General features: G+C 40.1%; 2 protein-coding genes across 8 annotated transcripts in view; both read left to right on the plus strand.

The window, feature by feature from the left end:
- sh3kbp1 (SH3-domain kinase binding protein 1) overlaps positions 1–17,897 on the plus strand; it is a 45,991-nt gene extending 28,094 nt beyond the window's left edge. The window contains exons 8-19 of one of the 3 annotated variants that reach the window (XM_086306710.1): positions 4,265–4,334; positions 5,816–5,910; positions 6,005–6,100; positions 6,200–6,251; positions 6,368–6,439; positions 8,640–8,775; positions 8,876–8,946; positions 9,062–9,168; positions 11,004–11,141; positions 11,676–11,887; positions 11,966–12,029; positions 14,768–17,897. In XM_086306710.1, coding sequence (XP_086162836.1) covers positions 4,265–4,334; positions 5,816–5,910; positions 6,005–6,100; positions 6,200–6,251; positions 6,368–6,439; positions 8,640–8,775; positions 8,876–8,946; positions 9,062–9,168; positions 11,004–11,141; positions 11,676–11,887; positions 11,966–12,029; positions 14,768–14,806 — 1,152 coding nt within the window. In that variant the 3' untranslated portion in view covers positions 14,807–17,897. The remainder of the gene's footprint in view (positions 1–4,264; positions 4,335–5,815; positions 5,911–6,004; positions 6,101–6,199; positions 6,252–6,367; positions 6,440–8,639; positions 8,776–8,875; positions 8,947–9,061; positions 9,169–11,003; positions 11,142–11,675; positions 11,888–11,965; positions 12,030–14,767) is intronic. The other 2 variants (XM_086306711.1, XM_086306712.1) reach the window with 2 other exon arrangements.
- Positions 17,898–20,955: 3,058 nt separating this feature from the next.
- Positions 20,956–22,602, plus strand: part of map3k15 (mitogen-activated protein kinase kinase kinase 15) — a 28,637-nt gene continuing 26,990 nt past the window's right edge. The window contains exon 1 of one of the 5 annotated variants that reach the window (XR_015131067.1): positions 20,956–21,784. Coding sequence is in view for 4 of the 5 variants with exons in the window: in XM_086306706.1 (XP_086162832.1) it covers positions 21,475–21,784 (310 nt within the window). In the remaining variant the exon portion in view is untranslated. The remainder of the gene's footprint in view (positions 21,785–22,602) is intronic. The other 4 variants (XM_086306706.1, XM_086306705.1, XM_086306708.1 and 1 more) reach the window with 4 other exon arrangements.

Here is a 22,602-nt window from a genome sequence, read left to right on the forward strand (position 1 = left end):
TGCAGCGCGTCTCATTCACACTCAGATAAAGGCATTAAGAACATCTCACCTAAGGATACTTTAGGATGCAGGCTAGAGCGGCCAGCGATTGAACCACCAACTTTCTAATTAGTAAATGACCTGTTCTACCTCCTGTACCACAGCCATTAAAAAAAATGACAGCAGCTAGTATTCCCAGTACTAACCAGACCCTGCTTGGTGTCTGAGATCAGATAGGACTGACTGTACCCAGCAGTCATCTTGGCATCTTGCTTCTGTACAGTTTATTCCAAAAAAACATACGTAATTTGAAGCCAAATGGCTGAATCAATGAAGAGATGAACACCTTCATTTCAGTGGTCACTGTGACATAAACGTTGCATGTTTAGGATCAGTTTTCAAATCTGAAACATTTACATCAGCAGTAAAGTTCCCCTTTTGTTTAAATTAGTTTTAAAAGTCTTCACATCAGCCTAATTTGAAGGTGAATGCATGTTTGAAATTAAGATCATGGAGCAAATTTCTCTAAAACCTGTTCAGACACAACCTGGTAAGGCTAAAATGTAACCTGGGTTTAAATATAAAAGTTTAGTAGCCATCTATGTAACACCTGGACATTGTTTGAGAATTGCAAATAGTGTCTTTGGTTTAACATCTGATTTGTTCGCGCAGCGGCTCTGAGCAGACAGCCACTCAGCATCCGTCTCGTTGTTTGTAAAATAACCTACTGTTTCCATCAGCTAGGGCAGTGTGGTGGTGAGGCCCTGCAGCCTCAGAAAAAAAAGTGACGGGGTTTAAATTTGCAGAGGTGTTGAGGAGAAAGAGTGCACTTTCACTTTTCAAGCAGAGGTAAAGAAGACGTGACCTTGTTTTCCTATAGGCATCTTTTGAATGATCTGAGAAGACGGCGTTTCACCTGATGGGTTTTTTTTTTTTAAACAAACCATTACATTGTTTACACCTCTCGCAAAGATCTCTTCAAAGTCTTTTCACACCATACCAAGCCGGTGAAGATCTGCTTTACAGTGATGAGGTGATAAAATAGCACCCTGCACCGTACATGCAGCTTCAAGGGTTATGTGAGGATGAATCAGCATGTATTCATTGTGTGCACACTCTATGTATGAGGTGGTATGGTTTGATATTTGTTGAAGGTCATGATAATATTCTCATGCTGCTACTTCTACAGGACTGTGTGCTTTTGTGTGTTCACAGTTATGTTTTTGCAGTAGGAAACCATATATGGCATAAAGGATTTCAGTTCTGCTTGTTCGAAGAGTAGTATCGCACAAAACCTCTCTGTCGTGTTGTAATGGTCTCTCTTTGCTTGTGGCTCCACATGGGTCTCATTAGGGAGGGTAGAAGACAGAAAAGGGGAGGGTTTGGAGAGGAGAGGAGGTGGCACAGCGGTGTTGGTTTCTCCCGACCAAACAGAAGAAAGCAGTGTGTGTGTTTTCTCCCAGACTGAGTGCTGTTTGTGTGTGGGTATGTGTGTGTATTTTTCCTGAGGAAGAGCAACCACTGGTTCCACAAACATGAATGAGGGATCCACTCCAGCTGGGAAACAACGGCTGCTTTAACGGCACCCGCACACTGTAGCTGTAGCGTGTGCGTGTTCAACATGATCAGCAAGTCAGCCTGTTGTGCTGAATCGGAGCTCATCCTCTCTAATTATCTGCTTAGACTGGAAAAGTACCGGCTATGTTAGTCTTGCTTTTTACCCTTACAGTTGATTTTTTTTCCCCCATCATTATGTTTGGCTAGTGTTCCTATTTTCCTGTTATGTGTGGTTCATTTACTACCAATTTGAGTGAAATGTTTCACCAGTGCTGACTGCCACTGCTGTCACGGTGTACTGTTCTCCATTCTCGAGCCTATTTTTGATTGATTTGTCCTCATCATTGAATTCAGTTCAATGACAAGCAAAGATGCTATACTCAAGTGCAATTAGGAAAATCTGAGTGTGTTACTTGAATACTGTGAGGCCCTGAAGAAGATTCAGAAATGTCAAGTCATGTTAAGTTATTTATAAAGAAACTTCACAATGTTTGATTTATAGATTTATGTTTGCATTTAAATAAAGGCACAAACATACAATACTGTGCAAAAGCCTCAAGACAGCCATCATTTCTTTATGTGTTGCTTCCAAAGAGCCAGAGTTTTCTTCTAAACAAATTTCCCACGTGTGGGACTAATAAAGGTTATCTTATCTTATCTTATCTTAACTCTTCTAATGTGGGCTTACACTGTGCGATTTGTGGCTCATTTTGAGCCGATTTTTCAGTTTCAGAGTTTCGCCTTCATCCTGTGTCGTGCATCGTGTAGTATATGTGGGATAACGAGAAGCGATTAACACCTCACGTCCAGCTCCCGTTCATCAATCGCTTGGTTGTAAGAAAATCAAACCTGTTTGTGTCAACGCAGGGTGTCAACGCAGCCTCTCACACTGTGCACACGCAAACACATAAATGTCGGTGAAAAAGACGGAGCAGCACGGCAGTTCAGCGTGTGATCTAGACACAAGCAATGGAGGCACAACTTGTAGAACTTTGGAAAGCTCATCCGAGCCTTTTCGATGTGGCCTCACAAAATTATCACGACCACAACAACCGTGAAAATAATTGGATGGACAATCCTGCTCAATCACAGCTGCCTGATCAACGTTTTTCATTAACAATTTAGCAAAGTTGATGGTGGTGGTGTGAGTCTGTGTGAGTGAAAGACAGGGATGGAGAGCGAGCGACAGATTTTCTGTTATAACCTTCATGTTATGGACGCACAGTGTGAGCATTCAGGTGCATCGTGACCTACGAACTTCTAACCCCTGCGAGTCAATCGTGCAGTTTGAGCAGATGCTCGATAACGTGACTGAAAAACTGTATGCTCAGCTTAAAGTGGTGTTTCTTTGGACATTGGCTGCCTCTTAGCGCATTTTCAGTACTTATACCAGGCCATTTTCAGAGCGATCTTTGTTTTGTTTATTAAGACACTTAACACTGATCTATGAATCATTCATGCATAAGCAATTCATGCCAAAGATAAGAGACTGACTGGTTTTTCACCAAAAAGGTGATTCTCAAAGAAATATTAGCAAGAAATGTGGTATGTCTCACAAGCTGTGTCCTTAAAAGCATGTCCTTAAAAGAAACTTAGGAAAGTGGACAAGTGATGACTAAGACCTATCTGCAGCAGATGAACAGTATTTCAAAAGTCATGTCCTTAAGAAACAGAAAAAAAATCTTGTAAAGCCAGAGCTAGCACACAGGACTTAATAATACATCCGGCCCTTCAAATGATTCATCTACTGTTCACTGAAAACCCATCAGAAAATGTCTCAGTTGAAGGGTTTCTATCAAGAAGGCTTTCTCAAGGAAGGAAAATAAGGACAAAAGGCTGAGGTATGCCAGATTACACAAGAATTGGGCTGACAATCAGTGGCAACAGGTCCGATGGAGGGATGAATCCAAATTAAATTGTCATCGGTATGTACAGTGGAGGTCAGGGAAAAGGTAAAACACCCATCTCGGAAAAAAAAGTGGAAGCTCTGGTATGGTTTGGTGCCGAACACAGAGAGAACCAGCAGCCTCTCCAGAGCCAGGACATCAACATTAATGAAGCAGTGTGGGATCGACAGAGAACAGAACAAAAAGCAGCCAACATCCAAAGAGCTTTGAATGTCCTTAACCTCTTAAGACTCGAACTCTTCCACAGCATGCATTTTTAATTTCTCTTTGATGTTTGGGCATATTGGGGCCCGATGAATGCAAAAACAAAGAATTACCAGATTTATTTATTTTTTTACCTTATTTTTGTTTTTAAGAAAAATAAGAACCACATATGAGGATATTCGTTTAAAATTCTGATAGAACAGTAGCAGTATAATGTCCTCGTAAGTCAGTATCAGGCCTTTGTAGAGCAAAATTGAGTATTTTGGTCTATCCACCATCCATCCAGCCATTAGCTTCCGCTTATCCTTTTTGAAGTTGAAGTGCAAAGGTGGTCATACTAAATATTGTCTTTCAAGTTTATTAGAATTGTACAAAATCTGTTTTTTTCTTAAATCCTGTATTTTTATTAATATTAGCATGTTGCAATAAATATTGCTACACCTATTAAAGAAATGGGAGCTAGCAGGAGGCTTTTGCACAGTACAAATTGATAAATAAAAGATGAAAACATGTTGACTCAAACCAGGAAGTGCCTAACAAAAACTATGTTAAAACATAGATGAGAATGTGAAAGAGTCTGAAACTTAAGATGTTCCAACGTCTCTTCCCCCACTCAGGCCAGCGACGGGAAAGCAGCGAGCGTTGCAGTTGAAAGCATGAAGACTGAGCCTGACAGCAAAAGCAAAGGTGAGAAGTTGCATCTTAACTGTCGTGTAGGCGAATCTAGCAAAAACACTGTGCTAATGACAAATCGACGCACATGTCACTTTCAGCTCATCACATTCTGGTGTTTGGTCAGGAATCCTTATTCGTCATATTTTAACAAAGGGAAACCCCTTTAACAACGATTTCAACCATGAAGAAGAACAGAAGCCTGCTAAAGGAGCAGAGTTGCATGTAACATGTTCCAAAGTAGCACATTACAGTAAATCACATGACTCAGAAATGTAGTGGATTACTGTACATGTGTACTCACCTTCATGTTACAGTTGTTACATGTGTAACTTGTCCCTAAGTTACCAGATAGAAAAAAAATCCCCAAATTTGCCCTTTTTCTGCACTCTCGAAATGCAATCATCTGGCCTTATTTCATGTGGCAGGAAGTGAAAAATTGTGGTTTAGTGGTTTACAGGTTTTGAAGATCTTATTTAAAAGAAGAATATTTGCTTAAACACTAACTGCATGCAGGCTAGAAGCAGCAAGCATCACAAAAGACTAAAACAAAGCATACCAAACAGAAGGTTTCCCAACCAAGCAGCCAAATTTTTAACAGGTAACAAAATGACAAGCAGTCCAAAATGTGCCTTACTTAGGCAACATGACATGTAATTTAATCACAAGACCTAAGACAAGGGTTCGAGGTCTGTCTGCGACCGCCTTTTTATATTTACCTTCATATTTGATCCCTTTTCTCTTGCCGTTTGAGTAAGTTTAGATAAATTAGACGGTCAGGACTCAGTACTAAAACCTGTTGGTTACTTTAAAGAGAAAAATCATAGTGCGGGTTTAAGGAAACCGTTCCACAATGGTAAACTGTCTCTCAGCTTTCTCAGCATTCCCCTGGTTCCTGCACATTAAACAATGATGCTGAGAACGGCTCGTAAAATCTCAAATACCTGTGCAAACCAAACAGGATCCCTCCATGTGTTCCATTCGGTCAACTAAAACTGTTTGCTATCATTTCCTACACTTTTTGCAGGTTTCCTTTCATTCTAATAAAGCGTTGTTTCTTATTATCATAGTGTCTAATGTTGTTACACTGTTTTGAAAGTGCTTCCTCGTTTGGGCTTTTGTCCAAGCATGTCCGTTTATACAAGAGAACAAACTATTTTTTTCAGAGTGAATGCATCTGTCCATTATTAGATCACTGATAGGGATTATTATTGTTTATTGTAAAACCTATGGATAAAAGACTTTAAAAGATCATTAAAAAAAAAAGACAAAACAAATAAAGGGATTATTTGGAACTTTTTTATATTTCCAATTATAAATTACATATTTTGCTCGATGTAAACTGTGTTGATGACGTTCTTGCATAATGAAAACACATTCTTCTATTTATGTAGGTCAAATCCAGTTTGCCTTCTTTGTCTAAACCCACTTGTTTCTGACTTTTTCGGTGGTTTTGTTCTATTAAACTGACTTGACTCTTTTTGACTGGCTGTCAGGGCGGGAGCAGTGTAAAGTCCTCTTTCCATACGAAGCACAAAATGAAGATGAGCTGACGATCAAAGACGGGGACATCATAAATATCATCACTAAGGTGAGCGAAGCATTGTGCGATTTCGTATTCGCATCTGCATTCACTTCCAGGCATCTGCAAATTCAAATAAATACTTAAAAATGATTTTGTCCAGGATTGTGCCGATGCAGGCTGGTGGATGGGGGAGATCGGGGGAAGGCAAGGTGTCTTCCCAGACAACTTTGTCAAGCTGCTAGAAGTTGAGAAAGAGGTGATTTTGTCATGACTCGCAAAACTTTCCAGGTTATAGTGATGTTTGAAATCTGCAGATGTGGTTTTGTGATGCTTCTGCATCTGTATGCGTTTCCAGAGACCAAAGAAACCGCCTCCTCCAAGTGCACCGTCGGCAAAACACACCACAGGTAACAGCTCTCATCTTCCTGCTTGTTTTTGTGATCTGAGACTATAAAAAAATAATAAAGGGGGGAAAATAGTAAAAATAAAGAAAGACAAAAAAACCTTTGAACTCTGACTGCAGAGAAAAAGTCAGAGGTCAGGAAGGCTCCTCCTGAGCGGCCTGAACATCTTCCCCAGAGAGACCAGGATCGAGGTAAAATCTGACCTGCTTTGACTAGTGCTCGGCTGCACTATCTCACTTATTTGCTCGGCTAATTACTAACATCCTTCATACTAATAATAATCATATAACACCCTGCTGGGCTTCTTTACATAAAAAAGACAGATTCTTTTCTAGGTCAAGTTTCTGCAGATATCACTTACGGGAATTGCCCCGCTATTTTTTTGAGCAAAATAGCAGAGCTTTGATTGAAGAGGTGCATCAGTATCAGTCTGTGTGCAACAGGAAACTATGGGTTTTTATGTGGTTTTAAGCATAAGAAAGACTGGCATTGACTGTGCTGCTGGTGTGAGACGAATGTCTCCAGATGTCTGCACAGTGGCCGCGATGTCATTGTATCAGAGCAGCACGAAATGATGTCTTTCTTTTATATATATGCGATATACTGAGATTGCAGTGGGGTTAAAAACATACAATCAGAGATAAAAAGTGTCATCAGCCTTATGTGTTACTTTGTACCACTGTCAAACTGATTTCCATAACTCTGTCATACATTTAAATAAAGTAGCAAAGTTTCTATGATTGGAGTTTGCCTTTGCTAAAAAAAAACCCCAAACAATTAAGTACGTAAGTTCTATGATTTTGTGGCTGACAGTTTTTAAGGTGTTGCTTGTTGTTACATCAGTCAAAAGCAATCGTGCTGGTACACTTTTCCGTGTGGCTTCTTTGCACAGCAGTACATGCTGAGTAGGAGGGTGCTACTGCAGCTAAGTGCTTTTAAGAAGTCTCCAAAAGCATGAAAGGTTTTACCATGCACAGCTAAAAGTCAGTTTTTGAGACAGTTTTTGCTTTGTTGTCGTTATTTAAAAGATTAAATCCTTTTATCGGATTAGTAATAGACACACTATTATTAAGACTGATGCAACTGTTGTTTCTGGGCTTTTTTTTAATAGTTACAGACTCTCAGCTTGCCTCCATACACTTGCATTGAGTGCAATTTACACTTCAAATGCAGCTACAGGTTAAGTTCTTTACTTCCACCTGCAGCAACAAACATGAACTGTCCCGCTGAAGCATTCAACAGTTTCTTCCACAACATTTAGAGTCCAAATCTGGTTTATAGACCAGTAGATGAAGTTTGTATTATGTGGAACATGAAATAGTTAGAACTGGTGACTGTTTATTTAAGTCAGTTTTAAAGAATTGGGAAAAGGATGAAAGTTGTACCTGTTTACTTTTACAATCTTTTACTGCATACGCTCTGGATATTGTATTTAGTCCTTTGTCCTTTGTAGACCTGGCATTAACTGCAGGTCACTCTAAAAAATGAGATTTTTAATCTAGACTCATAATAAGGATAGTAAGTATCCTGATTGGTTGTAGGTGTGGCCACCTTTGTAAGGGGAGTAGGGGGAAATAAATACATTCTTGATAAAAAAAAAAAGATCCAGAAGCAGGCTGGAGGATAAAGTGACTCTGCTGTAAGGAAAAATGGATGTAGAAAAGAAATGGCAGCAACTTAATACTTCTCTTAATCATACTACCAACATGAGCACTCAGAGAACACAAATCCCCCCAAAGGGCAAGAGCTAAACTTTGGTGTTTTGTGATGATCTTATTACACTGTGCTCGCGTCAGCTTGTTATTAAATAAATAAAAAGTGTGATGTACAGCTCTTTTCACATCTATTTTTATGCTGTATTACTCAAAAGGATTTCTTGAATTGTTTTTTTTTCATGGTCAGCTATGACCTTGGGTCAAGGTCAGATGCATAGCCAATCCAGGTGTTTCACTGTACACACTGGTCTTGGATGAAATCACGCCAGTTATTTTATGCAACAGTGATGGAGGATTTTCTTGAATTGTAACATAATAAATGGTTCTTGTTTGGCTCATTTTTAGTAGAAGCTTAAATACTTGACAAATACCGCTGCCACCACCTCGATGCCTGATCTTTTTTAATCCTTTCTGTCCTCTGTTGCCCTGTCTGTGTGTTTCCTTTTATTTCCTGCGGCCCTCATCATCCTTTAACCTTTACAGCTGAATTATTCCTCTTCAAAGGTCAAAATTTGTTCATTTTTGCTGAGGCAGCCATGTTTACCTTCCCCTTGTCTAATGATGCACGTGTTTGAGTCATGCTTGTCCCTCTGCATGCATATCCAGCTCTGATCTGCTTGTGTGTTCTTCTCATTATGTTGTATGATTTTTGTGTGTATGTTTGTTTTGTGCGTAGGTGAAGAGGTGAAACTCGGAGACCTCTCTAAGCCCACCCTCCCATCTCTCCTTCCCAAAAAACCCCTCCTTCCAAAGTCAAGCGCCTCCTCTTCCTCCCAACCCCCGCGGCGTCCCGAGAGACCGCCCACACTAGCGTCAGTACACACACAAACACACTCAGATACAGAAAACGCCCTGATTTGTACATGCCTGAGCATAATGAGCCTAATATTTACGTATGGTTTACTTGCTCAGGTGTGATAGCCCCAAATCTGAGGGCGGGGCTTCGACACCAGATTCTGCCCCTGACAGGTCACGTGACACCGGTGAGTTAGACTGACAGAAGCATCGAGCAGTGATGCAGTGTCAGAGCGGGCTCAGAATTTTTGCTCTGCCGGAGTCTCTAATATGTTTCTGCATTTCTGGTGTGTGTCTGCACAGATATGGATCTGGACGCAATTGTCTCTTCTACAGAGAAGCTGAGTCATCCAACGGCATCGCGACCACGAGTCACGGACCGCCGACCCCGCTCACAGATCATCACACCAGTGAGTCAGTCTGTAGTCGGCCTTTCAGAAATGACTTTATATGAAGAAAGAAAGACAACATATTTCTACAGACCTCAAACCAAAATACAGTCGCCCCCTGCTGGCTGACTGTAGATTAAGCTTTGAACGCTAACCACTCTTTTCTGTTATTACCAATACTTTAGTGTCAATCAGCCTAAAAAAAAAATAAATGAAATAAATAAAAATGACAATTATAAAAACCTTTATGTTTGCAGTATGGTCATGTTTTACCAAAAAGTCGAGGCTTACACTGATGTCTTAGAAATTCTGACATCGCTCTATGTAGCATAAGATGGTGCTACTCTTTAGCAAACCAAGTTTTTATTTTATTTCTTTTCGTTCCAACCAAGTGTGGTTTCTTTTTGGAAGGTTTTCAGTCAGAAACATCAGCCATTGTTCTGCATTACAGGGGATTTATACTTGCTGTTAAATCCACACTGTAGGTACCTTGTAACCATAAACCCCCCTGAATAAGTCTAAATCAGCACTTAGTAGCTTAAACATTGCTACAGTGCTACATTGACTCACTGCACCATCTTTTGGTATAAATTTGTATTACACATAAATATGGCCTAGCCCTGTTTTAACTTCTGTTGATACGCCTTCAACATAACACACAAACTCAGGAAGTTTTAGCAGATGTTTCTTCACATTCTTCTGATAGCTTTAGGCACTGAAATTAAATTCTTTTTCTTTTCCCGCCTTCACAGCTTTTAGTAATAAATGTAATTCAGGGAACTCAATGAAACATAGCTTTGTTTTCATGCAGTCACAAATGTTTTAATCAAATTATTTGCATTTTTATCACTTCTGTTTGCAGCATTTCATCAAGACTTTGTTACTTCAATTTCACCCAAATCAAGGCTTTTGATAGCCAACACCCCTCACCACAGATTTGTTTGTGACCTTTAAAGATGCTGTCAGGCAAATAAGCTTAACTTCAGAATAGACCTAGATGTGTCACGACTGAGCAGCCGGTGCGTTTCAGATGCGAACCCAAATTCAGACACAGGAGAACAGAGCTTTAATTCCAACATTTGGCTAATTGCAGGTGGCAAAACCTGAAACTAAGAAAACAAAGAAGACTGTGAACACTGTAACTGAAAGACTATGAAACTCAGTGAAAGAAAACTATGAAAAACCATGAATACTGAGTAACTATGAAACACAGTGAAAACAAAAACCTATGACACTCTATGACTGAGAGATAACAGACGATGCAACGCTGAGCACAGGAAGACTGAGGACTTAAATACACACGAGGTGATCAGGGGACGCGAGGACACATGAGGATACAGCTGACTAGAATTAAACATAATTACAACACAGGGGAGAGAAAAACTAACCACATGAACACAGAACACGCACGATCTATTTCAGAATAAAACAGGAAACTAGACATGACAACACTAAGCCTACAGACCTAAAAACACATGATAAACTCAAGAATCCAAATATGGAAACCAAGGAAACAATAAATAATGGCTGCCTTTAACCTAAACTAAATAGGAATAACACATGATCACAAAGCTAACACGAGAAGAATACCAAAATAAACTCGGAGCGCTGGGTCAGAGGCCCAGGCTGTGACAAGATGTTTCTCCCCATTTCCATTCTTCTCGCTAAACTAGATTGTCCTTGCAAAATATAAATTTCTTGTGATGCTTTTTAAAAATTATTGTCTCAGTTTGTATACAAGGATTTTTTTTTCTTTCTTCTTGTTGTGGATATTTTGCTATCAGAATATATCTGTAGTCTGAAAAAAGAAGACCAGTGAATGTATACATTTTTAAGCACATTTCTTTCTTTTGCAGTCTTCTCTGTCCTGCACTGACCTGGACTCACCGATAGTGGAGGTCAGGAAGGACAAGGAGCGAGTGAAGGACAATCATGATTCTGTCTCCACCAGATCTGTAGATGCTTCCCTGAGGAAAGGAGTACCCACCATCTCTGTACGGCCATGGCAGTTCCTTGTGCTTCTCATTTAATCCATCAGGGGGCATTACACTACAGAATTTCATGTTTTTTGACTTGTAAAACTGTGTTTTGGTAATTTTACTCAAGGCTTCTGGCAAATGTTAGTGTTGGCAGATAAAAAAAAGATAATGCTTTATTTAATTACATGAAGTACATTAAGTCACTTTTAAGGTTAAATATCACAAAAAAGGTCAAGTTTGACTCTTTCTTTTTAAGTTGAACATCATCAAGTTAGTGAAACAATCTATCAATAAATTCCAGGCCCATCCAGCTTGCAGCTTTGATCATACAGACACACACATACTTTTATTCTGTAAAGTGCTTAAAATCAAGACAGAAATTTCTTTCTTGAACCTAAAATCCTGCACAGTCTCTTATTTTTTTTCATTTTCTGTATATTTTAATCACGAAGGACGTTGTGTACGAGGTTAGATCTTGTATATGAGAGGAAGAAAATATTATAAATGCTAAATTCTTCAATTCTTCTTGTTGATCTGTGTTTGGGATAGGCTCCTGACAGTAAAGTACCACTGCCCGCCAAGCCCTCTATCCTGAACCCGCCAAACTCCAGCCATCGATCCGCCTCTCCGTCTTCCTCCTCGGGTCTGAGTCCCTCACCCGAGCTCCGGCAATCACCACAAACACCCCTATCTCTGGAGGAACTCAGGAACCAGCTGAGAGACCTGAGGGCCTCCATAGACCTGCTGAAGAGCCAACATAGGTGAGTGTGTGCCTTTTAAGCAGCAGGTTGTTTCTTGTATATGTACAATCATGATTTGTTTGTGACGGTTTGTTTCAGGCAGGAGATGAAGCAGCTGGCCACTGCACTAGATGAGGAGAGGACGATTCGTATTAATTTACAGGTGAGTGAAAGGTGGTGAAGAAATGAGAGGAAATGAGATGGCTAAGAAACAATATTGATTATATTAAAACAGGCCCACAAATTAACAGCAACTAGTAAATATGTTATTAATGTAAAAAAAATATGATGAATTCATCTAAAACTTTATTTTTTATGTGTTTTGGAAAATTAAATGTGTTTCCTTCACATATGCTTTACTTGGGCAGGCTGCCAAGGTACAGTGGGGCAAAAAAGTATTTAGTCAGCCACCGATTGTGCAAGTTCCCCCACTTAAAATGATGACAGAGGTCAGTAATTTGCACCAGAGGTACACTTCAACTGTGAGAGACAGAATGTGAAAAAAAAATCCATGAATTCACATGGTAGGATTTGTAAAGAATTTATTCGTAAATTAGGGTGGAAAATAAGTATTTGGTCACCTCAAACAAGGAAAATCTCTGGCTCTCACAGACCTGTAACGTCTTCTGTAAGAAGCTTTTCTGTCCCCCACTCGTTACCTGTATGAATGGCACCTGTTTGAACTCATCATCTGTATAAAAGACACCTGTCCACAGCCTCAAACAGTCAGACTCCAAACTCCGCCATGGCCAAGACCAAAGAGCTTTTGAAGGACACCAGGAAAAGTATTGTAGACCTGCACCAGACTGGGAAGAGTGAATCTACAATAGGCAAGCAGCTTGGTGTGAAAAAATCAACTGTGGGAGCAATCATCAGAAAATGGAAGACATACAAGACCACTGATAATCTCCCTCGATCTGGGGCTCCACGCAAGATCTCATCCCGTGGGGTCAAAATGATCATGAGAACGGTGAGCAAAGATCCCAGAACCACACGGGGGGACCTGGTGAATGACCTGCAGAGAGCTGGGACCAAAGTAACAAAGGTCACCATCAGTAACACACTACAACGGCAGGGAATCAAATCCCGCAGTGCCAGACGTGTTCCGCTGCTGAAGCCAGTGCATGTCCAGGCCCGTCTGAAGTTTGCCAGAGAGCACATGGATGATACAGCAGAGGATTGGGAGAATGTCATGTGGTCAGATGAAACCAAAGTAGAACTTTTTGGTATAAACTCAACTCGTCGTGTTTGGAGGAAGAAGAATACTGAGTTGCATCCCAAGAACACCATACCTACTGTGAAGCATGGGGGTGGAAACATCATGCTATGGGGCTGTTTTTCTGCCAAGGGGACAGGACGACTGATCCGTGTTAAGGACAGAATGAATGGGGCCATGTATCGTGAGATTTTGAGCCAAAACCTCCTTCCATCAGTGAGAACTTTGAAGATGAAACGAGGCTGGGTCTTCCAACATGACAATGATCCAAAACACACCGCCCGGGCAACAAAGGAGTGGCTCCGTAAGAAGCATTTGAAAGTCCTGGAGTGGCCTAGCCAGTCTCCAGACCTCAACCCCATAGAAAATCTGTGGCGGGAGTTGAAAGTCCGTGTTGCTCGGCGACAGCCCCAAAACATCACTGCTCTCGAGAAGATCTGCATGGAGGAATGGGCCAAAATACCAGCTACTGTGTGTGCAAACCTGGTAAAGACCTATAGTAAACGTTTGACCTCTGTTATTGCCAACAAAGGTTATGTTACAAAGTATTGAGTTGTATTTTTGTTATTGACCAAATACTTATTTTCCACCCTGATTTACGAATAAATTCTTTACAAATCCTACCATGTGGATTCATGGATTTTTTTTTTCACATTCTGTCTCTCACAGTTGAAGTGTACCTCTGATGCAAATTACTGACCTCTGTCATCATTTTAGGTGGGGGAACTTGCACAATCGGTGGCTGACTAAATACTTTTTTGCCCCACTGTATATTAACAGTCACACAAGTATATTTATTACCTATCCCCCCATTTTTGATGCTTATCTGGGTCTGTGTATTGGGGGAGGAGATGCCCAGACTTCCCTTTTCCCAACCACCTCCTCCAGCTCTTCTGGGGAAATGCCAAGACATTTCCAAGAATAAGCTGAGAGATATAATCTCTGCAGCATTTTCCACCCTCCCAGTAAGACATGTCCAAAACACCTCCCTAGAAAGAGCTGGATGCATCAGGATCAGATGCCTGAACCACCTTAACTGGCTCCCTTCAATATGGATTCTACTCAGAGTCCTGCTCGAATGACGAGCTCTAGTAATATTTCTCTATTAGTTTTTCATCCGTTGAAGAGCACAGCCTCTTTGCTCATGCTTTGTATTCTGGGATGGAGCCTAGAACTATAGACATGCTGTGAAATGAACATAAATTTTCCATGTTTTCCAATAGTTCAAAACATAGCCCCTTCTTCCTGTATTTACTTCCTGTATTGATACCTTGGTTTGCTTGGACTTCACAGCTATAAGTTTACAAACTCATCAAATGGCCTGTACTTGTATTTGTGTTGTTTGTATTTACCATCAACAGATGAGTTCATCTAGTGTGTATGATGCATGCCACAAATACAATCTGTATCGATGGGCAACACACTATGTAAACTCAAAATAGGAGTACAGGAAGTGTCAAGAATCTCTAATCAGAGATAGAGTATTGGCAGTACCTGTGTGTATAGTTATGTAGTTAACCATCTGTTTTGACATACCAGCATTAATTTTTACTTAACTATAACATTTACACTTTTCACAACCACATTTCTGATACAAATTTTTATATTCATATCTTTGGTTGTAAATATAACTCTTTTTAATTGCTATGAAACTAGCTGAGCTCACGGTTGTGTTTGCTTCACAGATGGAGGTAGAACACATTAAGAAGAGCCTTTCAAAATGAAGACTAAAGCATCCTTATTGTCGCATTCTTATCACCACATTGGAGGCCATCCTTTGAAGACATTCTCACTGCTGGTCTGAGACTCTTCAGCCAAAAGAAGTTTGTGCCAAATGATCATCACAATCAGCAACTGTTCAGCACCATGGAGTCAGCCACCTTCTCTCCCCGACGCCGCCTTATCCTGTGTTTACTTCTTTATTTTTCTTCTAAAGAGGCTTCTCTGTTCAGTTTACTGCTATTTTGTTGGAGCTTGCTGTACCACCGGTACTGACTGACTGCGCTGCAGTCTGTCGTTGCGTGTTGCCACGGTTACAGAACAATGACACAGAGCCGGGGCTGCCGTGGCAACCTCACTGGTACTTCATGTTTCTGTGTGAAAGAAACTTTGACCTCTGTAGCCCGGTCGGTTCAGACGACCCCTGTGCTGTTCTGCGTCCACTCTGCGGCCTTCGCCTCTTATCTGTGTGTGTGTGTATGTTTGTGCACTTGTTTTCCTTCCATGTGAGGACTGTAGGCGTACATACTGAAAATGGGGACACTTTTGCAAATGTAAATTAGCCGCATTTGCCCTGCATTAACTTTCCTGAGATGCACTTACCAGGTTTTCAGTGGGTAAACAAAGAGATTCAGGGAGTCAGTCGGGGTCACAAAAAGAAAAGTGAGCTATTTCTGTGAGAAGTGATGTCACTAGTTCAAGACAGCCCTTGACTGGAAACAGATAAATTATCTAATGACTTGCAAAGTTTTTTTTCATTTATTAAAATTATTACGTGCCAGCGATACAATTTCCCAGGACAACATTCAGGTGTGGCAAACCACCTTGAGCATCAGGTGAAATAGGGCATTTTGCAGCTACCAGTTTTTAAAATGGGCCACACTCGTTTTTCTTAATTTCTTCATTCACATCTTTAAAGCATCACCAGTTGCAGAACAAATCCCAAATCAGGGGTGCCAACAGTGATGTCCCTACAGCTAGTTCTCTACCAAGTTTCAACTGGGCTGGGTAACCATGAGACTTTAGTTCCCTTGAACGTTAGTAGTGTTTTTGGTGGAAATGCAGCTATTGTTGCATTTACAGGATCTTTACTTCTGTAAGGATCATATAAAGAAGATATATATCTACTTGTACATCTTTGCATGATTTACTTAAACTGTTTTTAGTCTTGTTCTAGTCATGGCCTCTTTTCCAGTGAGCCCATTCTGCTATGACTGGTCAGCCTCCAGAAGCTGCTAGGGAGCCTGAGACCGTTTTCCTTTTTCTTTGTTTGTTTGGTTTCTCTAAAACGGTTGGTAGCATTGTAAATGGTGAATAAAACACACCATCATAACAATATCTAAATAACAGTAAACCACACGTGTGCCCTTAAAGGTTATCATTTGAATTAAGAAATAAATTACGACAAAAATTAATGCTCAGGTCATCTATGGTAGACTTCAGGTGGGTAAATCTGATGCCTCTGCCATTCTCAGCAGCATTCTCCTTTAACCACAGATGTGACGTCTGTGTTTTCAATCTGCAGTTGAACCTGGAAGCACATCAGGATACTGAAAAGCTTAATCAAAGTAGCTGGCACGATAAGTGCTGATACTGTAGGTGCTATTTACAGGAGTTTCTTGATTTTTTGGGGGAAACATATAAGCAGATGTCAGCACCAGGTTAGCTTAACTAAGCATAAACACTAGAATTTAGAGGTTATGGAAGCACAGTAAAATTACAAACACTGAAAACTTCCAGAAATTACATCTGTTTTAGCACATACATAAACAACGTATGCCTAATTAGCTGTTAATATGCCTTATTTGCTATGCACCATTTATTTTATCCACAACTATCTATAATTTCCATGCCATCAAACATCATTTCGAAATCAATGCCATATGTGTTTTCACAAAATCGTGAAATAGTTTTTACACAACTATTATAAATACTGTCATCCTTCCTGTGGACAGCTGTTCACACACTTTTGGTGCAAGACTGAAGAATATTGGAAAAGATGATGGCATAGTGTAGCAAATTTTCTGATGTCCTCTTTACAGTGTGTGAATGTGTGTGTGAATAGGTGGATGACTGGATATGTAAAGCGCTATGGTGTCCTTAGGGACTAGTAAAGCGCTATATAAATACAGGCCATTTACCATTTACATCTCTAGCTTGTTGAAAAACTGAAATGGGCTGACTTTGCTTATGATCAAAAACTAGCAAGTAAGCAACTTTTTCAAACTGTGTTTTTGTTACGAATCAGTCCCACTATATGATGAATTATCATCCTGAAGAGTTGCGGCATTTGTTATCTTTGGAAAGAGGCCAGCTTACCCCTTCATTTCCAGTTTTTATGTTAATAGGCTAACTATCTTCTGCCTCCAGCTTTATTTTTACTGTACAGGCATGACAGCGGAATGAATCTTTCCATCTTGCACTCATTCAAAATGCAACAAAAGCACATTAACCCCAGATGGAAAATTATTCCTGCAGTGTTTGGCTGCAAATTGCATTTTTATCTGAAGAGAAAAAACACACTGATGGTTGAGCATGCATCAAGACACATAGAGACACATCTGTGTGACATTTATCAAGTTAAACTCAATGCCTTCTCTACGTAGACCTTACTATTTAATCTTTTTTTTCTTGTTCAGTTTCACTCACATCTCCAGAAAGCTGACAAAACTGTTGCGCCGTTGGCATCTCACTCCTAAAAACCAAACTGAGAGCCACTTGCTTCTCGTGTTTGTGGTGCTCTTTTGGCAGCAGGTTAAGAGTAACTTTAAAGACAGAGTTTGAGGAATGTAGACAATGAAAGGTCCTCACATGTGTGTGCATGTGTATGTATGTGTGATATAGCATGTACGGCTGTTTGCCTCCTTTCCTTTTATGTGCACAGAATCTATGGCAACCCGTCACTGTGGCCTTCATGTTTTTGATTCCAAATCTTTATTTCTTTTTTCTTTCTTTCTGTCTTTCGTATGACAAAGAGAAAACTGCTACAACTGAGGCTACAAGTTGTTTTCTTGACTTGGTCCTTTCTCTCCAGGATAGTGATAAATATATATACTTTTATATTTCAGTGTAATAAAGATGCTATTATGTACTGTGTGCGCACACTCTGTTTATACGTGACTGTCTGTAAAATGTGCATGCTTGTATAGTGTACATTCTGTTTCAAAGGCACATTTTGCCCATTGCACATTTACTGCTTATTCAAGTAGCTGGTGTTTCTGCACAAATGACTTTGATAGACAGCAGACATGCTCTCAGGTTGCCCAAGTTTAGACTGAACAAAAGGAGAAGTCATGGTGCAGTCTTAACGGTCACTGAAATTGCTGCAGGATTTCTGCAGCTGCATGTCAAAAAATATTTGACTATTGCAGAATGTAATGGTGTTTGGATGTTTAGGTTTTTACATTGAGCATCCTTTTTATTGCACAATTTTAGAAAATATTAAAGTCTCCTCTAATAAATGTGATAAAATGGCAGTAGAGCTCAAATGTAGAGCTAAGCATAAGGAAGTTTTTACCATTATAAAAATGCATCATAAGTGGAAAAAGAGGATGTAATCAGATTTGAAAAAAAAGAGCAAAAATCTGTTCAGTGGAAAATGATATGCTGATTTTAGTCAGTAGTGTGGGAGGAAAAGTAAAAACAGTAGTTCCTCTTTTTTCACGGTTATGTTTAATTTTTAAGTTTAAAGTGATAAATCACAACAACAATCACCTCAGTGCACTTTAAACTGCAAGGTAAAGACATTTTACAGAATTAGGGAGACAACCTCAACAACAATCAGACAGTTCCCAATGAGCAATCACTAGTGTGTTAGGCAGTGTTAGGAAGGAAAACCCAGCAGGACAAAATCTGACAACCTCAGAGAGGAGCAGTAATCTGCCATAACCAGTGGTGAGGTGAGCATAGAAAGACACACCCAAATCTTACAGCTTGAGCTTAATTCACCGTCTTAAGCTTAAATCAGGATGACCTGCATGCATAGCCTGCCAACCAGCAAAGCACAAAACTGCAGATGGCCCACTGAAGTCCCACTTTTAATCTAATTTAATTTTGTTTACAATATGATGGTGGAAATTTATCCGACAAGAGTACTCTTAAACAAGAATATGAACTGTGACAAGACTTGATGAAGTGGAACTATTTGTCAAAATTCAGTTTCAACATTTCCATATATCCATTTTCTCAACCAATTCTGAATAATAATAAGGGGTAGGGTACACCCTAGACAGGTTGGCAGTCTATTGCAGGTCCTTCAATTCTGGAGCTCTTTCTGTACTCCATCCACCTAACCATTTTCTTCCACTTATCCAGTTGAGGGTCGTGGGGAGCTTGAGCATATCCCATCTGCTACTGGGCAAGAGGTGGGGTACACCCTCGACAGTAATTAATCTATCACAAGTAGTGATAGACGGATGCCTATCCTAGCTCCTGTGGCAGCTTGGATAGGCAAGGGGAATAGGACAAGTGGAAGCAATCACAGGCAGTTTATCCCAGGTGGATGGAAAATACTGGCAAATGGAGCATTCTTTCATCATGGGCATACTGTAAAAAGACCAAAACAGAACTAAATACAAAATATGAATTAATGTCAGAGCTCCATAATTTGCTGACCCCATGTGGTGAATAAATCATCTATAACAGCTTTAAAAAGAGACTTAACAGAGATAGCATGTATGCTTTTAGTCCAACTTAATAGAAATGAATACATTTATTACTACACATCGATCATAAGTATAGTTCTTTCTTTTGTTTCACCATGCATGTATCTATAGTCCAAGCCTGCGCTGCTCTACACAGGAGGACTGCACTAGATTCATTTATTACTTGTTTTAAACTTCAGGTTGCTACAACAGTCAAGGAGATCAAATCTTAATATTTACTGATCTCAAAGAGAAAAACAAAAGAAAAAAAAGGCATTGATTGTAACTCAATACTTACACCAAACAGAAGACCACTGCACCCAAGGAATTAAAAAATTAAGATGTGGTGTTCTCCCTCTGACCTAAACAAACATCACTGCCTAACTAAACCTAGCAGAAATAAAATTGTGAAAATAAAACTACCAGACACATTTGAAACAAGAACAAAGAATCCTATTGACATGAACTACCAAGAGATGTCCTCCAGCTCATTAACTCAACCAGAGAAACTTGAAAGAAAAGAGATCTAATTATAAGTCAAACATCATAGAGGAGGCCAGCAGGGAGAGGACAGGAGACAGAACACCAGGACCGTTACTTCCCTCCTTAAGTAAGTAGGTCTGTTGATATTTAGATTATCAAAATGATTAATCTCTGTCTAAACTTTGTTAAATAACCCAAATGTTTGATCTTTGGGCTGAAGGAAGAACAACATTCGGTGTATAACAATGCTCAATCAACAATCTCTTTATTCCATACAATTCTCATTATTCCATACAACACTTCTGGGTGTCCGCCAGATCTCGAAGTATCTCACCGTTTCTCACATGCTTATAGCTTCAGCACCCCTCCAAAGTCATAAAACCTAAACATCCACGTTCTTTCTCTCTTGGTTAGCCTAAGTTATGACCTTGGCTTCCTGTGCAGTATGTTCTGTTTTTTCTAATCAGACAAATAAGGCCATGATTCTCTGAAAACACTATTTCTTATAAATCAGCAGTATAATGCATCATAAAACAATGTAATTCATTCACAATAAATCAGCAACCTCCTTCTAAGTCAGGAGTAAAATGCAACCTAAAACTACATAATGATTTCACAATCTTTAATTAGAGGTATACGTGGCATAAGATAATATAATAATCTCACAACTTATAAAACACAGTAACTATAACATTACACTTAATGTTACGGCAATTAGGATCCTTAAAGAAACATTCATACCCGATAGCCAGTTGTTATCTAATGATGCTAATTTGGGAAGACGTGTATCTGTTGCATCTGTCCTCTCCGTCATGTGATGAATGGCCTCTGACAGCCTCTGCGGTTGAACATTAAGACGGCACTAGTCCCTAATGGAGACTAACCAGGAGGCCGTGCACATATAATTCTCACAAAGTGCACAAAGTCCTCTCTAATTGGCCACTACTTAAATCTTGGGCATATATTTGGAAATCAGACAAACTTCTTCTCTGGAGAGAAACTTAGAAGGAGCCAGAAGGATAACTAAAGCTGAAAAAACAGTCACATCACACGATATTCTATGCTGTTTGAAATCATAACTGAGAATAACATAGCTTATTTACGCGGTGGGCAGAGGAGGTGACCAAAAGGTCACGCTGTCATATATTTAGACTAACGGGAACACTCTGATAACGTTTCCTAGACTGACAGGACCAGAGTTTATTCGCCAGTGGAAAACTTCATACCAGAGTACAGCTGAGCCAAAAGGGAATATTCCAACTTCTGAGTGTATTTTTCTCACCACATTTCCTCCTCCTCCTTCTCTTTCTCTCTCGGGGATCCAGTCAAATCCAGTCTGGATGAAGCGGACGTCTTGGTGCGAGATAATCGTCAGATGATATGAGTTAATGAGGCGGAGATGCAAGGAGACAGACTCAGACGTGCTCTCATGCCAGGACAGGTGTGTCACCAGTGAGAGCGAGAGGAGGAGAAAACGAAAGGCGCAAAGAGAATAAAGAGGGTGGTAGATATCAAGCGGAGAAGAAGTCACTTTCCAGGTTCTCGATATGGAAACCGGGCAGAGCGCACCGGCGTCGGACATGGGGGGAGACCACACAGCTGGGGTGTGTGTGGTGGAGCGGGACCGAGAGAGGGGCGACGTGTCCAGCCCCAGTCCACCGACTAAGCAGCGCTCTCTGCGGGTCGTCTACGTCCTGAACGATGGGCTTAAGTCGGTGATGGCGAGCAGCCCGGAGTCCGGAGCGCTGCAGTGTTTGCAGAGAGCCTGTGATTCGGAGAGCGCCCTGCTCACCACCGTCACCTTCGGAAGGTTGGACTTTGGAGAAACATCAGTACTGGACAGTTTCTATGATGCAGGTACTTCACAGGAAAGTTACACAAGAGGGAGGGCAGGTTTGCACAAGTCAGACTTCTAACTGCAAGTGTGCGAAAACTTTTTATTATTAAAACTAACTAAGCAGCTCATATAAAACTGTATCTATCTATCATGCAGACTATTCTTCTTTTCCTTATTGGTGTCGGGAAAGCTTTTTTTTGTTCTTACAGTAATTCTGGTTGTGGTGGTCACATGATGAGACACGTACCTGTATTGGTGTTTGGGTAGCATGTAATCTTGATGGTGGAAGAGGTACCAATACACAATGATAAAAATAAAATGGAATATAAACAAATATTCGAAGTAAGTACACAAGTGGTAAATAAAAATGTTACTACATAAGTGTCGAAATAAAAAGTGAAAAAAGAGGTTAAACTGAACTTCTTCAATTTAACTTAAATTGAAATTACTCAAGATATTTTATCTCCACCACAGTGTGAACACACTGTAGAATAAACTATAGACATAAAGCAAGAGCTGAACCTTAACATACACTGCAGCATACTCCAGAAGGTAGGATAAATAAGACTCATGCTTGCAAGACTATGGTATGATCAGAGTACTTTTAGCTAAGTAATCTATGTTAATTCCTCATACACCATATGCTTTGATTCATTAGCACTAATAATATGTTTTTATTAAATCAGGGGTTAAGTTGCGTAATAGCTTGTGAGTGGTTCCTGACTGTTGTGTTACAACAGTTGTAAGTTTATTGTAAGCTATGCAGTGAGATCACTGTTATAGTGCAGCATGACTGTGCAGCATTACTACCCTGGACTGTGATTTCGCAACACTAGTA

The sequence above is a fragment of the Aulonocara sp. 'chitande type north' Nkhata Bay genome, linkage group LG9 (assembly GCF_057382095.1).
Source record: "Aulonocara sp. 'chitande type north' Nkhata Bay isolate Kocher_YH1m ecotype deep benthic linkage group LG9, A_spYH_male_GT1.1, whole genome shotgun sequence".
NCBI lineage: Eukaryota > Metazoa > Chordata > Actinopteri > Cichliformes > Cichlidae > Aulonocara > Aulonocara sp. 'chitande type north' Nkhata Bay.